At 45.1% G+C, this 18,135-nt stretch overlaps 3 protein-coding genes across 3 annotated transcripts; 1 reads left to right on the plus strand and 2 right to left on the minus strand.

Annotated features, from left to right (window-relative positions):
* Nucleotides 1-2,953: 2,953 nt before the first annotated feature.
* HOO65_090207 (uncharacterized protein) lies at nucleotides 2,954-3,721 on the plus strand (the record flags this gene model as incomplete). Its single annotated transcript, XM_071004606.1, has 3 exons — nucleotides 2,954-3,013; nucleotides 3,051-3,280; nucleotides 3,388-3,721. The coding sequence occupies 3 exons, from the start codon at nucleotides 2,954-2,956 to the stop codon at nucleotides 3,719-3,721; spliced, it is 624 nt and encodes a 207-aa protein (XP_070856093.1).
* A 2,122-nt stretch (nucleotides 3,722-5,843) lies between these two features.
* HOO65_090208 (uncharacterized protein) lies at nucleotides 5,844-6,173 on the minus strand (the record flags this gene model as incomplete). The annotated part of the gene is made up of 1 exon (XM_071001639.1): nucleotides 5,844-6,173. One exon carries the CDS (start codon nucleotides 6,171-6,173, stop codon nucleotides 5,844-5,846), a length of 330 nt encoding a protein of 109 aa, XP_070856094.1.
* A 5,040-nt stretch (nucleotides 6,174-11,213) lies between these two features.
* Nucleotides 11,214-14,723, minus strand: HOO65_090209 (putative acyl transferase acyl hydrolase lysophospholipase; the record flags this gene model as incomplete). Its single annotated transcript, XM_071004436.1, has 6 exons — nucleotides 11,214-11,780; nucleotides 11,874-13,414; nucleotides 13,480-14,066; nucleotides 14,131-14,421; nucleotides 14,479-14,617; nucleotides 14,666-14,723. 6 exons carry the CDS (start codon nucleotides 14,721-14,723, stop codon nucleotides 11,214-11,216), a joined length of 3,183 nt encoding a protein of 1,060 aa, XP_070856095.1.
* Nucleotides 14,724-18,135: the final 3,412 nt, after the last annotated feature.

Below are 18,135 nucleotides of genomic sequence, written 5' to 3' on the forward strand. Positions count from 1 at the left end.
GGCAGTTAGCGTCTTTTCTGGACCAAGTCGGCGATTAAACTTGGGTTTTTTTCTCCTTATCAACAGCTACCCTTCGGCTCAAAAAGCCAGGGAAAATATTACTCATAAAATCACGCAGAAGCTCGCCCGAAAAATAACTAGACAAATCTTTCTCTTCCCTTTCTCTTCCTGTCTAGCCTCGGCCCTCGTCCTCGACTTCCAGCGAAATCTCGGCTCCTAAGCTGCTCAAAGCGGCTAAAGCGGGTTTAGTGCCATCCAACAGTTCAGTTCGTACGTATACCGCTGCGTACATGGCAATGGCTACCTGGCATCTATTATGTGGGTCCCCACCCTTACTATGTAGATTGCTTCTGATGAAGTGATAGCGGACATCACATAAAAAATGACCAAGGGCCATGATTTTCTGTCTAATGCAGAAGCAGTGGTGGCATGCATGTTGACGCATCGTGGCCTTGCTGATTGCAGGGATTTTGTGCAGTAAACTCGGGCCCGTGTCGGGGTAAGCAGTAGGTGGATTAGAAAGAGGCTTGCTTGCACTGTTCATTCTGGTCTCGTAGCACAGCGAGGTGCACTTTGGATGAGCTATGCGAGAATAAGCTTCTAGAAGATATACATCGCAAGCAGCCAGTAGCTGTAGTTAGCTAGCTAGGTCAAGGATATTGGCCTCCCTTTTCTGGAATTGCAGTGTGGGTGGGAGGATCGCGTCAGGCCAGCCATCGCCTCATAGTCAGTGTCTTTTAGTATGCTTATTTGATCTTGATAATCGTGTAGGATCGATCGCCTCGTAGTATGCTAGTGTGTTGAAATATGCTTCGCCGGTACATGCGATAGAGTGGTCATTGCTGGCGTTAGATGGCCCTGCCTGTGTAGTCTTGTATCTGTGTGGGAAGCTCCATTAGGACGCTAGATTCCAGCTACCGTCAGTGGAACCACTACGTAGTATGTCCTTGACGGGTTGGTTGGTCTTCTATTCCCATTCACAAGGACGCCTTTCTTCAAATCTCGAATTTTAGAGTAGTGCGCTCCCTGAGTAACAGTCACGAGGAACGCTTGTCACACCTGACACCTCGGATCAGCCATCTTCCGCCGTCGATCGATAACTGTATAGTACTATAGTACTGTCTATTTGCTTCTTGTTAATAATAAGGTCAGAGTTTGTGTAGAATAGATCTTAAATGTTGAATCAGTTGGTTTATTAAAGGGTTCAAGTCTATGCTACGTCCTGGCACGATTCCTTTTGTATTGTGGTGTCAATCATGTCACGTGATCAGCCACAATAGGTTCGGATAAGTGGGGCACGTATGGGACGCCACTTAACATATATACCGCGCCACGCAACAGTTTGCGCCTGTAGGTGTCAGCACCAAGGCCAAAAAAAAAAGATGACTAGTCTGCCACCTGGTGTCAGGTGGAGAGCACTAACATATGATTGTCGAAAATGTGGGACTAAAATTCTTGTGTGCCTTGAAGATAAAGGAAAGTAGTAACGTACTTGTAGGCAAGTGGGCCACTCCACTCCCTACCACCGCATAGCAATTATCCCCATTTGCAGCATCACAACACTAGAAATTAGCTACAACTACATCAGACCCAGACGAATCAGACAACCATATAGCCCGTTGGCAGGTGTATGCATTGTGGCTGGTCTTCCCGCAAACACCACAGCATCGCGGCTTCATTGGCTGCCTCTTAGCGCAATCACTACTCTCCCGTGTCGTCCCTGTTTGTCTACAGACCTATGATCCATCAAGTCCTTTGCATCTTGCACAGTAAGCGATCATTCTAGTCACACTCGTGTTTTTTAGTTCTCCGGCGTTTGGTGAGAGCTTCATTGGCTTTGCATAGTGAAGTGACCTCTGCTTCCAAGAGGGCCACCCAGTGCATTATTGCCTTCATGCCTTTTGCAAACCGGTCAACAGTGCCGAGTATTGGTATGGGAGAGTTGTTTAGTGGTTGGAAATATGAGTTTTAATCAACTCTGACTGCGAGTTGGCTTCTAAAGAGTTCTCGGGTGTCTTGAGTTAGCTAAGGTTGAGGTGTTGGAGTCCATATCTATACATCTAGTTTGGAAAGAACCCTTTCTAGATTGTATAGCACAAGCCTAGTTCCCATAAAGCCCCCCTGCATGTGTTTCTTTGTCGTAGGAGCAAAGAATGCATCTGAGATAGTGACCGCTATACATGCAAAGATGATGCCCATCATAAACCCGGTCTTGTCATACTTGGCCTTAATGTTCTGTATGAGTGCAAGCCACTCGTCAATAGTCTGCGGGTCTTTGCACTTACCTTGCTGATAATTGCATTTGCAAAAAAAAAGTTGCACAGAGCTCTGGCCAGTGCCTGCCAAAGTTAGAAGACCAGGTCTTCTTGTATGGATGTAGCAACTGGTTGGCCTTATCTTCCACACCACATAGCCTAGCTGAGCAAGATCGTGCACATATTCAAGAATGTAGTGAACAGTAGCCTCCTTTTCCAGTTCAGTCAGCTTACGTGAGTTTGGCAAAGTATCGCATCGTGTAGTCTAGCTAGTGTAACAGCAGGATAGGCTTGTATGAGGAATGTTGTAGATATTTTCTGTGGCTTAAATGCTTAGTTTGCCGTAATTTTCCATAGCTTCGGGGGCTGAAGTAAGCCTAGCTTCAGCTAGAAGCAAGTCAATAGCTTCTAGTAGAGGAATTTGGTGTCGAACACGAAAGATGCGAGACGGCACAGAATTGGCCCGCTCGCTTATGGAGTACATTAATTATAATAACACACATGATAGGCAAGTTGGAAAGAAATGCCCAACTGCCCTTATTTTCCTTTAATCAACTATTTCCTAAACACTAAGCACGCTGCAGTTGAGCAAAAAAACATAACTCTCACCTTTCAGGCTCTTCGAAACGACACAAAACTAGTCATGTATTCCGCTGGAAGGCTATACAAAGTTCTGCCAACTACTCTCTATGGTCGATATGATGGCAAACCTTCTCGAGGCAATACTGTTGCGAACTCACGCGAACTATCCGATCTCGGTGAGCAAATAATTTTCTGAATATATTACGAACTTAGAATCTCGAGGGTTCTCCTCACCAGCTTCGTGGTGTGGAAGAAATCTCCAACTGGCTGTTCACCGACCGCGATGCGTCACCCTTCAGCAAGCTCTGGGCTTATAACTTTGTCAGGCGACAAAAAGGTCTCAAGACGCGTTTCGATTGCAAATACAACTACTATAGGGACAAATGCGGAGATTCATCCCCCATTCACTACTGGTTCAGGCTCATGGATAACACATTTGTGAAGTATGGTTATCAACCCAGCTGACAACTACAACTTTGACAAGACTAACTCTATAATGGGGGTTACTGCAAGCGAAATGGTTGCCACAGGCACGGAAATATGTAGAAAGGCAAAGCCAGTCCAGCCAAGAAGCCGAGAATGGGTTGCAGTCATCTAGGAGATCGGAGATCAATGTAGAAGGCTGGGCAATCGCGCTGTTTATCGTGGCTGCAGTCCAACATCACCTTGCCAACTGGTACCAAGAAAACAATATCCCAGACGATTGGGCCACTGCAATGGCCCACAATGGCCAGAACGATAATGATACTGGTCTTGATTTGCTTCAGAACTTCGATCAACACGCTATAGCCCAATCAGCCGGTCGCCATCACCTTCTAATCCTTGATAGGAGGGGAGTCACCACTCGATCGACTTTGAGAAATATCGCCAAGAAAACTGCATGATTACGCTATGTATGCCGCCTCATCCATCTCGCTTACTCTAACCTCTTGATGTTGGATGATTTGGAGTGCTCAAACAGACCTGCGGTTGAGAGATTGAGTGACTTATCAAATGTTCCATTACCTATGTTTCGAGAACTAAGTTCTCCCTAGGAAATAACAAGAGGTGGCCGTTAGGAAAGGTAGGCCGTAGGCGACTTAAATGAGCCACCATTCCATGTCGACTCGGGCTATGTGTCCCTCGCTGCTTTAGTGTCTACTGCAAATCTCATCCGGCTACTTTACCTCGTGCGACCTAGACAGCTATTTAGCGTTTGATGTACTAGATACAAGCTAGATCTCGTTTGTCGGCATCGTAGGGCTTATACTAGTTCGCTTTCGCCCAGAAGTAACTTTGATTCAGGGAGCGTCTTCCCCTACAACAGGTATATCTGCCCCATGAAAGTGGTTCGTCTCTCCCAATACCATTAGATATGCTTTAAAGCTGAGAAGCCAACGAAGCCGGCGTTTATTCCATTCCCTTTTAAATATTTACTACACTGCTATCTTTTTCGATACGTCCTTAACACCAAGATAGTTTAGAGCAACCTCTGAGTTGTAAGGAGTAAGTACTATATGGCTCTTTCCACTTGGTTGGATTTCTGGTGATATTGGCAGTCACTAGCTTTTTATCCTTGAAATTTAGGCATGGGTTCAGGAAAGCCATCGTCCTGAAGAAGCCCTCTGCACTGTGCTTCATCGTTTAAGTCGTTCTTCTAGTCTCCATCTTCGACTATCGAAGTATTAAGTAGAAGAGTATGAGCTAGCCTGTTTTGTTGGGGGATTAGGCTCTTTAGACTTTCTAATCTACATCCGCTCAGAGCTAGCCCCAAAGTCGGTGATCATAAAAGGCCTACAGAGCTATAGTGAATCTAGTCTAGTGTTTAACTGTATTTAACAGTAACTATTAGGAGGACGTACTGAATGTCCTGTAAAGAAGAAGAAGAAGGAGAATGAGTGATTGTTCATTGATATTCTGTGTCTATCTAAGTCTAGTCTGAGGAGCGGATCTCAGCCGGTTTATATATCCATCACCATCATGTTCTAGATTAAGCACATGCCCTTGATGTCTGATACTAACCCTAACGTTTGGGCGAACTGGATTAGGGTTAGTAATCTTGGTAACCCTGACTTAGGTTACTACTATAAACCCGCATAAAGGTAGGGTTGATTCAGCTTGGATCTGGCTCCTTGAGATAAAGATAGACTAGCTAGGAGCACGGGCAGACGACAATACCGTGCTATGGCAGTAGGCAAGTTGTTGATGGGATTATACTTCAAATGAACAAGAAGCAACTCCAAAAGACTGAGGCTAAATCTTCAAAATATCGGCGGATCAGGTAAACAAGAGTGTTGGAGTTACGGCTATCATGCGATGTTTGGTTCTCCTTCAAAGGCTTGAGAAATGGGACTCGATTTGTTGTTAGTTGGGAGTCGTAACAAGGAAAATCGATTTCCTGCTAATGACTCAGGATGTCATCAAGCTTTCATACACAAAGTGTTAACAAATAAAGACTACCATGAACAAAAGTCGCAGCAACTAAACTACCGCGAAAGCCACACTACTATCGAAGAGATAGACCATTATTCGGTAGCATCGATGGCAAAACACACTGCACTTCATGAAGGAAGCTGCACGTGGCAGGCAAAAAAGAAGGTAGTGCGTACAGGACTGGGATTAATATAACAATCATCATCTCCTAAAGTCGGGCTTTTGTTCAGGAGCCACATGTTACACAGTCTTGATGTAGGCTACACTGACTCTTGTTTTGGTCATATTATTTAAGCTAAAAAATCTAGCTAATCTTTAGTGGTATTAAGCTTTTTCTAAATATATTCTTAATTAACTGTCTTACCAGTGATTAATTCTCACATATTGTAGATTCCCATCTATTAGCTGACTTTCAGTCTTGAATAGTCCGAGGGCCCTTGTTTCCACTTTCAAGCCATTGCATACCCAGCGTTTTGTTGCTATCCTTCTTGTGCTTGAGTTTTTGAAGCCTAACTCAACAATCAAGAAATAATGGCGAAAACAGGTCCCAAGCTAAGGTATAATTCCTGAGTGCTTGTTGTCTTTGCCATCTCCCTAGTATCCGTCACTATCCTCCCCCTCCTCCTCCTCCTCCCCCTCCTCCTCATCCTCATCCTCATCCTCATCCTCATACTCTTCTTCAGGCTCTTCCTCCTGCTGCTGTCCATAGTTGGCTTGCCAACTTTGCTCATCTTGTTCATAATAGCACCAGTAATCAGAGACTCTCACGTTATAGCCATCGATGTTCGTACACCAGCAGACTCTAGCGTCCCAGTAGCAGTCCTGGTAAAGTGCAGGTGGCTGCGTAGCCTCCATTGGACGTGGTGCTCCCATAACAGCCTTGCTGGCAAGTGCGAGCAGTACAGTAGTGATCCAGGATTGCATGATTCTTGTGTGTGGATAAAACTTGGTGGTGAAAGCCCTAGGGACTGAGGATAGTTCAAAGGAATCAAGTAGCAATGGTGAAAAATGGGATCAAGTAAAGAATTCGACAAGTGGTAGAAGATGTGATTTTTGAGGAACTGTTTTTGGTGATGGAATAAGTAGCTGTGGACTGGACATGAGGTAGAGAGAGAATGCCTTATATATTCACAAAGACCTCCTACACACCCGCGAACTAGCCATTGTTCATGTAGTCCCGATAGGAATAAATCTATTCTTATTTTGAAAAGTAGCCGCTATATCTCGGTATCCAAGATTATAATGAAGCGCTTGTGTAATGTAGATCTATCCATCATGGTAGCCATGTCCACCATAGCACCAAGGCAGACAGTCACGTAATTAGTCTTACGTTTCTCCTGCTAGCCCTCTGAGACTGTTTACATAGATAGACTATGAGGCTCCTCGAAGCTTAGTTGCTAGTCTCGATGATACCAATAACGTTCCCCTGTTATCCAGAATAGCTTTAAGCATCATGTCATCTAACAAGGGCCAGTTACAGCAATTCATTCGATTTATGCATATGACAAAGTTATAAGTTGGTTCGTGATGTATAGAATAGGGAAGGGAGTATCTCAGACTGGCCTCTCCACTTACTCAATTTGGGTAGGTCGGAGGATATTGAACGGTGGACGGAAAAGACCATTCTTAAAGAAATTCCCAGACAATGGCGCTCTTTCGGGCTCGGGAGCACTTCTAGTTTGGACTCCGTTTCACGAGCTTCCACAAGTTACCCAATGCGTGGCCTTGGCGGTAGGCCTGTATACTCACCAAAGAGCACTATTGACTATTGTCAGAAGGCCTGTGTAAGTAGTACACTTTCATTCCTGCCAACTATCGAGCCAATGTGATTTCACCAGACTCTACAATCATACTGTCAATTTGATACAGAACTGACTTTGTTATAGCATGGAGAAGAAAGAGGAGTAGCTTTCCCGCGGAGATATACTATCATCGTTCAGACATCTCACTTCCACACTGTGGAATTTCCGTTACCCTCCCTCTTGTCACCATACAAATGCTCTAGTATATAATGGGGAGTTAGTATCCTTGACTTTCAAGTTCATCCACTTCTTAGGCCTTTTCCATGCTACCGGCAAACCTTATCTACCTCACAGCCAGACCGGGGCTACACGGAGAGACGGAGGAACCTCTTTTGGAGCGGAAGAAGGGCTAAAATATAACCTCTACTCCGAGACTACTAACGGGTCTTTATCGTTTCCCGTGTAGCACGTCCCTCTTAGTAGCATTTACTCGAAAATTACAAGTAATTATCTCATTCCTTTTCTAGCTAGGTGCCATTCCAGTACTAATTATGTCTTTCAAAAATACCACCCCTGTCGTAGGCGTCTGTTTGAGTATCATGGGACTTAATTCAGTGGGTTTAAAGCATGGCCTTATGTGAGATAAGTTAAAGAGGTTATGTTCAACTATGGAAAATGCACCTAAAAGGCTACAAGCATTAGCCTTGGGGCCAATACTACAACCCCGTGGAAATTCACTTACCCGCAGCTTTCATCTTGCCCGACACTCTGCCGCTGTTTTAACATGCAACATCTTCCAGACCCTAAAATGCGCTCTACTTGACTGTAGGCTCTTATGTAGGCTCTTATGGTCTTTTCCGAACTAAAGTCATCGGCGTCGCCGTGACACATCTTGACCTAATTTGTCGAGAATCTTTTATTATTCCAATATCTTTCTCGTAGACAGGAACTAGCTCTCCCTGGCCTGCCACCTTGTTTACGCCTCTTGTCAACATATTTTACCCTTCTTTCTCGTTCACATAGCTCTGACCCCTATTATTGCACCTAATCCCTGTTTCTGTTTCACTTTCCCTCTTCTTCTCTTTACTTGGTCTACGTGGTGAGTCCTACTACAAGCAAGGCGGAAATACACTTGATAAGCTGGATGGGCGGGAGGATGTCTCACAGAATATTCTATCAAGACCGGTCTCCTCAACTTGATCTTGAGGGTTCTGGTTCTAACACTTACAGCAAGATTGGTTGGGCTGTGGTGAAGGAGCCTAAATAACTAACGACTAGGCCTCAAACGCTCGAAGAGTTGACCATTATCTGCAACACAGACAGGAACTGTCTCCTATTTTAGCCACTGGATCTATCGTGAAGCTTCTAATGATTTGACCATCTCATTCGAGTTGGTAACATATATCTATGAAGCAGCGATCGATCTCTACCTAGCCTAGGCGCTTAATACTCATGGATACCAAGTTTTCGCACTTCTCAGGTTCCTCGCGTTCTCTTTTGAATCTCAATCTTCCCTTCACTAAATGGCCCGCCCGACAGGCTGACCCTCGTGTCCACACTCACCTTCGGTGCATGTCATATCCAGCATAGCAACGTCCCCAGCAATTCAAGACTGTATTTGCCAGCCCCCTTATCCGCGGCCCAAAAGTCACCAGATACCCCCCCCCCCCCTTTAAAGCGGGCTTGTCATGTTGTTAGCAGGAGTCGCAGTGCTAGATTCACTTGAAATCCACCGCCAAGTATGTTGTTCCTCAACTTGACATCGTATTTTGCCAGTCCAAAGTGGGACTGTGCCAGTGATCGGCGACCACTCGGGCTCCCATCATGATCCTACCCTTACCAGCCATGCCCTTGGATAGGTGCACGCAAAGCTCAAGCCGCATCGAACGCCGTGACCATAACCGCAGGTATGCCTCGATTCACGACAAAGACGCACATATAAGCAGAGAACATAATTTTTTCATCTTTCTATACGTTTCTCTGCTTCTCATTTTCCCTGTAGCTTTTTCACTATCTTTTTGAGGCTTCGTGGTCAGATGTCAACTCTTCTGTGGAGCTTCAGCCACAAAAGGTATTAAAAGTGGGGCATGTATGCGACGCCACTTAACCTGGATGGTGCGCCACGCAACCATAACTTGCTTCAAATTTTGGAAGGCCCATGTTCTTCAATCTCAGCATCATGTTTCTCCCCACCATATCTCTACTTGTCTTGGCGCCTTTACCCCTACCGACTGTCTGAAGTCTGTATTCTTTATTCTGTAGTGGCTTAACCAGGCTGGTATCCTTGATAGTTGTAGATAGGCAACAGCGACACTCTTCGTTTGAACCTTTACTGGAGCCATTCTTTTGCTAGGTCTCTGAGACTTGCATTATGTTCTTCCATCTATCGCTTGCTGGCCGTCGCCATGTATTTTTGGCCATGGAGAAACGCCTTGGTAGGGCGGGGCCGTAAGCATTAGCTCGAGAACACCAAAACTACTTGGTCATGGTCAAGATGCGGCTGCCTGATATTGGCGAAAAGCTTCTTAAAGTTACAGCTAGCATGTGCTGTTCTGTTGTTCTTCAAAAGGTCGAGAAACGAGACGTTTTTCATCGTTAATTAAGAATTGCAAGAGAGGATCGATATCCTGCCTGTATCCAAGGTACCATTGAAACTTCTCATAAAGGTGATGAATAAATGAATGATAACGTACGTGTAACCCGAGCGCCGCACTTTTCTTTACCTCTCTAAAAACACCACAACCCATTTGATCAATTAAAACTACTCACTATACTCTTCCCCCAGATGTCTCAATCACTACCTGACAAGTCCTTGCATTATGGCCAGGCTGGCCGCAGACACCACAATGCCGAATACCCGGTCGCGCTGACCTCCTTTGACCACTACTCCGCGATGATTCGGGCACTACCTGCGCATCAATATCCATCTGATCAATTGCTTCCCTTCCTTCCTCTACTCTCATAACCCCTCTATTCTGTAGCCTAGTTCTTTTTGCCCTCCGGCGCCGGCTAAGTATCCCATTTGCCTCCTGAAGGTCTTTGTTCTCAGCAGATAATAGGGCAACCTGATGCATAACTGCCTTTGTGCCCTTTTCAAGAGACTTTAGAGCAGAGACTAGGCGCGCTGGTTTCATGCACCAGGCTGCCTTAAAGGTTGGCGTAGGGAGGCGTTGCTCAGTAGAGGCTGACCAGGTGTTGTTTAGTAGGCGAGCAAAATATAGTATGGCCTACTACGATCGTAGTCCCAATATCAGCCTGATCTGTTGAAGGTGTCTAAGGGCTGTTAATTGTTGAAACAACTATTCCGATAGACAAAAGGAGCAGGCTAGGTGAGATTAATTCCTCTATAGGCATAGTTTCTATGGGAAATGAAAGCACGATCTACTATATTGAGCTAATATAATTTCCGACCGGCGAAGACCAAAGTGTTTCGCTGGATTCATTAGAGACTGTGTTGTACGTCTCGCAATCGCTGTTGAGGCCGACGAATCGAATGGTTGACGGTATCTAGTTCCTAATAGTTGTCGCCTTTAGCTGGAACTAAGTAAGTAGAAAGGGAAGAAACCGACAGTGTTAGTTTGAACAACGATTGCTCGAGTGAAATTCCGTGTATGTTTACTAATCTTGTGTTGGAAGACACTATGCCTGAGAACATGAGAAGGTATGAAATTGAGGTCTAGGTCTTAGCCCACGGCTAGGCGTGCTGGGGCAGAAGGGTGACAAACACTAGATGTATTGTGTTAAAATTAAGCCTGAATAGTGACGAGGGAACGATGAAATTTGGCATTGACATGTCATGTGTGAATTGTGTAATTGTATAAACTACTAGGCTCTAGTTTTATGGGCATCTTTGGTGACATAGGGAGCGAGGAATATAGTGCACAGAGCGCCATTTACGGGCTATTGTTGCGAGCCGGACAATGTATATATACTTGATGTATGACGTGAAATGGATCACCGCAAAATACATTGGAAAAGGGAAAAGAAAAGAAAGGATAACACCGGGGAAGTTTACTTCAACATGATACATCTCGAGAGTCACACCGATCTAAGAGGCGTGATTGAAGAAGGTTTTGTGACTATAATCGATACTGGGGGTTCGCGTGGAGAAGATCCCATCTAATTGAACAACATGATGCAGAAGTTGAATGGCAGGTTGAGGGTTGGATTGATATAATATGCTGCTGCGAGCGCATGTAAAGATGCTGGGCGGTCGAGATGATCAGCTGCTAGAGCTTCCCGCACCCCCACGAATATGCTCAAGCATGGAAACAGCCTTCTCAATCTGACCATTAACATGGTATGTAATTGCAAGATCATGTTGGGATGCTAAGCGGGCAGGATGAGCAGCTGCCAAAGATTCTTCCCGCACCCCCACCACATGCTGAAGCATGGAAACGGCCTTCGCAATCTGACCATTAGCACGGTATGCCAATGCAAGTTCATGTTGGGATGCTAGGCGGCCAGGATGGCCAGCTGCCAAAGATTCTTTTTGCACCCCCACCACATGCTCAAGCATGGAAACGGCCTTCGCAATCTGACCATTAGCACGGTATGCATTTGCAAGTGCATGTTGAGATGCTAGGCGGCCAGGATGACCAGCTGCCAAAGATTCTTCCCGCATCTCCACCACATGCTCAAGCATAGAAACGGCCTTCTCGATCTGACCATTGTCAACGTATGCAATTGCAAGTGCATGTTGGGATGCTAGGCGGCCAGGATGACCAGGTGCCAAAGATTCTTCTTGCACCCCCACCACATGCTCAAGCATGGAAACGGCCTTCTCAATCTAACCATTAGCACTATATGCATTGGCAAGTGCATGTTAAGATGCTAGGCGGCCAGGATGACCAGCTGCCAAAGATTCTTCTTGCACCCCCACCACATGCTCAAGTATGGAAACGGCCTTCTCGATCTGACCATTGTCAACGTATGCAATTGCAAGTGCATGTTGAGATGCTAGGCGGGCAGGATGACCAGCTGCCAAATATTCTTCTTGCACCCCCACCACATGCTCAAGCATGGAAACGGCCTTCGCAATCTGACCATTAGAACGGTATGCATTTGCAAGTGCATATTGGGATCCCAGAAGGCTAGGATGATCAGCTTCTAGAGCCTTCCCTCTCATCCTCACTACATCCTCAAGCATTCTCACAGCACCTTGATAATTACCATCACTGTCTAAACATCGCCCAACTTTGAATGTTAGCTCAGCCATGCTTCTCTCACTATCCCTTTCAAATTCAGCAACACGCGATGCATGAGACAGGTATTGGCGCCAAAGGAATCGATTTTCCCACTCATCACTCGGAAATATAGAAGTCATGTGATCAAGCACAGTCATACTATGTTCTTCTTCGTCCTCCAGACCTTTTGACCACAGTTGTGTCGTCAAGTGCACCAGGCTATGCATATCAAACAGGTCGGCGGTCTTTTGTCTGCGGATAAAGCCGTATGCCAATAATATTCCAATGGCGTCCACCATTAGTTTTTCTTTCCCAGAGCCTGGCAACATTGTTTGTGGAATGGCTTTTGAGTCGACTTTCGCAATAAATCGAAGTAGATTCACTGCATCTAGTGAAGTCTTTCGGATTTGCTGAAAAGTAATAAGCCAGGTACTGGCTACAGCACCCTGGGAGCTGTCCAAGTGTACATCGTCCAAATGACCATGTTCCAGGAGTTTGATCTTGGCTCCGCCTGGCTGTCTCAATAGCTTGAGATATTTGGCAATGGAGATCTCATTGACGACTATATAATCAGCTGCTTGCGCAACTGCCAAAGGGAAATGGCATAGTTCATTGAGAAGGTCGTTGATCAAGGCTTGATGATCTGCTTGTGGTTTATTGTTGGAGCCCTTCACACCACGCATCAAGATAGTCGTCAGTTCGTCTGAGGGCATTTCTTCTAGCTCAAGGCCATCATGACATCCAAGGGCTAACCAGGAGACCTTTTTTGATCTTGTAGTATAAACAATCCTTCCCTTCTCGCTTTGTGGAAGAAAACTACTGATTCTATCCTCTTTGATGGGAGCATTAAAGAGACTAGCATCATCAGCGTTGTCAATGATAAGAAGCCATTTTCCACCTTTCTTAGCTTCTAAGTAGTCCTTGACAAGTATTCTTGAATCCTCACTATCGGCTGTTTCCAGATTCAGATGCCCAGCGAGTGCCTTGCATGAGTTGCGATATCCATCCATACTGGCAGCAGTAAGCCAAAAGACAGAGTAGCCAGTGTGTTGTGCCTTCACAGTATACGCAAGTTTCAAGGCTACCTGGGTTTTTCCCATCCCACCTAGTCCTACAAGCACAACTTTCTGAAAGCCAGCCTGGCTGAAGAGCTTATCGTTCAATTTGGAGAGGACCTCCTGACGCCCGACAAAGTTTGGGTTTTCGTGAAATGGGATATAATGGACTGCCACAGAGCCTATGAATGGAATGTTAGCTTAATCCCTATAACCGTAACCAAACATCTTATTATGTCGCACTGACCATCTAGCCTTTCTGGCTGTCCTGAGCCTGTAGAAAAGCCTTTCATCAAGATTTCGGCGAATCTCTTGATATCATTTCGTTCCTCGTTAAGGTAATTCTTTGCATGTGCTGCCACCTTAGATGGATCGACCCAATCTGAATAGGCGATTGCTCCTAGACCCCTGGCAGTGTCAAACCGATAGTATCGTTCTTTTTTGTTAGAGTACTCTGTTTTAAGTTCATCTGCAATTCTTTTGGAGCTAGTTGCCATTATCTTGAGTGCGTGTCTGATGGAGCTTTTTGTATCACTAATGTCAGTGGTGTCACCAATACCCATGCCAATGCTCAAGATCAGCTTTTCCTGGTGATCTGAAAGTGTAGCAGCCTCGTCGATGAGGACTTTGCATGGATTTCTATGTCCAAAGCTGCTATTCATGAATGTTTCTTTGTCTCGGCCCAGTTTTATAGACCTGAAAAGGCCGACCATTGCGGATGTAGCTCTCCCCAACTCCCACACTTTGCATTCTGACCAGCTGGAGTGGGTCTGGTAGGTTCTAAATAGCATTGGAGGGGCAGTGACATCAACTTTGGTCGTGGCTAGGACAACACTGTATGAGAATATTGATGGGTTAGATTTATGCTCTGGCAAGTCAATAAAGAGCTAAAACTTACGTTTTGACGCATTGCTGGTCAGTGAATTTTTGGTTTTCATGTTGGCATGTCTCAGTTGTAGACTTGCCCGCCTTCCGTTCTTCAACGCATTCTGTGACGGGGCAATTCTCCCGGATAGCTTTTTTCATGGCGTTTTCCAATTTCGTAGTTGAGGTCCTTGTTCCTGAACTCAGCCCGAGTCTTGCTGACAATGTTCTACTGGGAGCAAATGCTTCCTTGGCGATTTCCTTGTACGTCTTGATGCAATCACCAATTGGCATACGCAGTCGGCCAAGCATGATTGCAATTATACTATGGGAAGGCTGTTAATGAACTTTCACAGATTCACAAGAATAGTAAAGGCCTTACCCTCCAGTTCCTGTACCACCAATGAGGTCGAAGCTGTCGCAGGGCTTTGGTACTTCGGGAAGGTCTTGGGCCTCCCGGATATTTTCCATGATATTCTCGAGGATTAAGAGGCCAGATAGTCCGCAAACACCGCCGTCATCTACGATTGTTAGCGATATGATATCAAGCAAAGATTGAGATGACATACCCAGCGAGAGGATCTTGAATGGCCGGTCATTCCCGCCTGGCTGCGTATTGGAGCTCATGTTTGTCTGGGGAGCTGAAAAGGGGGGACTAGAAACTAGGGTTATATGGGATCAGCAAAGTAAAGATGCGGTTGATCGCGAGATGAAACTGGGAGATAGAGAGCTGTAGAAGTATCGTTAAAGTGAAAACCAGATTTTCCCATTCAAGTGAAGGCGTGAGAAAATGCGAAAGAAGTAGTCAAAGTAAGACGAGGTCATACGAATGTTGGAAAAGACGCTTGTTGATGCCTTAAACGCGTCCTGCTGCCCAACTCCTATGAGGCTGGGAAAAGTACGCTGGACTTTCGCTCGACGAATGAAAAGCGGTTGCATCATGGACTAAGCATGCAGGCAAGGTCGCAGCTGACAGGCTACCAATAATTCCCACCAAATAGACGCCGTTGACTACGGTAAAGAACGCATTGGGCTGCTATTGGATGATTATGATGCTAATAGGGGAAAGTGAAATAAGCTTGAGATTCTCAGTGAATTAAAGCTGTCGGCCGAAAACAAAAAGCCCATCAGTATAGAACTATAACTCTGATTTTGCTTGCTTAAAACAGGTGAGGCTGAAAAAGGCTGAGTGAGTATCTCTTGATTGGCTGATGGATCACGAATCAGACTTACACAAAGACAGGAGACACTAGGAAGCCGCTAGAAAACGTGTAACAAATCTTAATCTATTCAATTATCCTTGAATCACTCTGTGTCCTAGCTTTTATCATTTTGTGGGTTCTTAGCAGTCAAAGTCTCACAACTAACTTAGGTTAATTACTCATGATTCAGGGCCTAGACAGTTAGTTGACTAGTTGACACTCGGCTAGGCAGGCATGCGGGAGCACGACCTTCAGATTCCTGGATAGAATTCTTACTGTTGTTATCAGAGTAAGAACAAAAGCGATTTTACAAGCCTCTTCTTAATATAGGTGGCCTTGTTCACAGAGCTATCGGAAATATCACTTACGCGCAATGTCGAGATTTTCCACGTGTCGCTTTGGGGTATAACCCTTGTGGGTGTTACGCCTGCATCTATGATACGGCAATTGTAACCCTGCAGCTATTGATCACAGTAAACAAGCGCTATAATCACTCACGTTGATGCATATAGATAGGTGAGTCTCGTATGAATAGCTATCCTAAAAATGTATGTCGATTCTTATAATTCTCAAAGCTTGATGAAGAAGGAAGCAAACTCTGTGACAGACTTCCGAAGCTGGCGCTTCGTAAGTCTATCTCAGAGCGGGGTCAGGGTCAGACTGTCATGTGACCATGAACCCTAAAACATACACCCTTTATTTACTTTCTTTCAAGGATAGCTGCAAGACATTATTTACTTTGAACGTGGTAACATAGTTACTAAGTATCTATTGTGAAGGCCATCGGAGCCTCCTAGTTGATGCTTCTTAGGTAGTCGGCAACAGCAGTACTAGTGTGCTTTATGCTAGCTATTCTGCGACTAATCCAGGGAAGATTTGGTTGTGGGATTGTAGAAAATGCTTTGACTATACTGTACGATTGTCCGAATAGGAGCTTATTGACGCACTGCTGTGTCTGGGTGGCCCCCCAGCAACTATGTTTGCATTTCACAAGGCTGTCAAGCGTGAGAGAGTCAATAGAGTATATAGAAGCCTTCATATTCTTCGACCACCCTTTCGACAAACTCCACCCTTTCGTCAGGTAAAAAAAGAATCGCCCATCAAAACTCAACACTTTCATTCATACACATCTCAACAAGAATGAAGATTATTTAAAAGTAGTTGTCTCTATCAAGTATCGAATTGATTGAAATTCTTAATTCTATTCTCACCCTGCCAAGTTGGGGGCCCGATATATGCAGGTAGTAGCAAGGAAATATTACCACTTCGATCCCCCACTCGTTTCCGATATTGTTCCTGATAGCCGCCTCTTACTTACAGCACCATCAGAATGCATCCATCTTAGCCTGGTTAGGAATACAGAAGACGACATGCCTGTAGCTAGATTAGATGTCACCGATAATGGCTTTTCACCCTGCCAGGCGTCTCAGTGACAGGGAGTGCCTATTTCTGCTTGTGTCATGGGCCTGCTAAGACAACAAGGCGACCAACTGGAATTAGGATGTAACTAGGTAGCCAGATTCATTAATCACCGCTCAGACCTTAAGACAAAGATTGGTGGACAGCAGGAAGCCAATAGGTTTGACTCTTTCACACCTAAAGCAGTTCACTGGTACTTTGATATCAGGGAGGGCCAGTATGGCTGGATTTGGCCTGAGAACACTATTCACATTGACAAAGGAGTTTCGGCAAGGATCTAAATCTATTTTCACTATAGTTTTGAAATTTGATCAACTGGACTCTCTTTGCTGGGACTAGATAGCCTTGTGGTTGGAAGCGCGAACCTGAAGCAGATGGCGCTTCTCAAGGGATCACAAACTCGAAATTGGACCTCATTTATCAAAGGTATTACTGCTGATGGCCATGCCTTGACTGACTCCTGGCATAATATTCAAAGGTAAAGAATTCCAGAAACAGTGGTTTCTTGATGAATTCAGAAAGACAGTTGACTGGCATTTCATAACTTCACCAAAAGGGTGGACTGATGACCACATTGGAGTTGAATGGCTTGAAACAGTCTATTTGCCTCAAACCAAGCCCAACAATGAGTCTGATTCCAGACTAATCATTCTAGACGGCCATGGCTGTCATGCAATGGAAATATCTTTGTTTACCTGGCTAGAGGCTGCTGCTAGCTGATCTAAGGACGAATGGATAGCTACATGCTTTTTAAATAATATTTACTGTTGTTACCTTCCAGCACATTGCTCCCATGGACTTTAGCTATTGGATGATGGAGTGTTTAATGCCTCCAGAGCTGCATATCGCGAAGAACTGGAAAGGTTTGCTTCCTTGACTGATTCTGCTCCAATGGACAAGGCCAATTTCATTAGAGCCTATGCCAAGGCTTGTGAAGTGGGAATGACTATGAAGAATATACTCTCTGGCTGGAGAGTCACTGGGATGTGGCCAATTTCTCGAGCCAAAGCTCTGCGGCATCCAGAAATACAAGAGGCTTAATAGAACACCAAAGACACAGAGACGGTATAACGTGATAGCCAAAGGGTTTGAAGGGCAGCAGCAGACGTTGACGGCGTATGCCATGAGGATTGCTGGTCTAGAGGAGCAACTGGCCCGTCTAAAAAGAGGGAAGAAGAGGAAGGCATTACCTAATCCCAATAAGCGTTGCATGACCCCAAGTGAAGCTCTAGTGGCTGGAGAAAGTCTTTCTGAAAAAGAAGGCGAAAAGAAGCTTGTTGTGGTGAATGTCAGCTCTTTAGAGGAGTCAGGGCCAGAATCAGAGGCTGCTTCAGTTATCGAAGTTGGAAAGGAAAGCATACCACCTCAGTGAACCACTAGGTCTGTGACACGAGCCAAAAGACCTAAATTTCAATAGA

Source organism: Ceratocystis lukuohia (assembly GCF_044167205.1).
Source record: "Ceratocystis lukuohia strain C4212 chromosome Unknown Supercontig9_pilon, whole genome shotgun sequence".
NCBI classification, from domain to species: Eukaryota; Fungi; Ascomycota; class Sordariomycetes; order Microascales; family Ceratocystidaceae; genus Ceratocystis; species Ceratocystis lukuohia.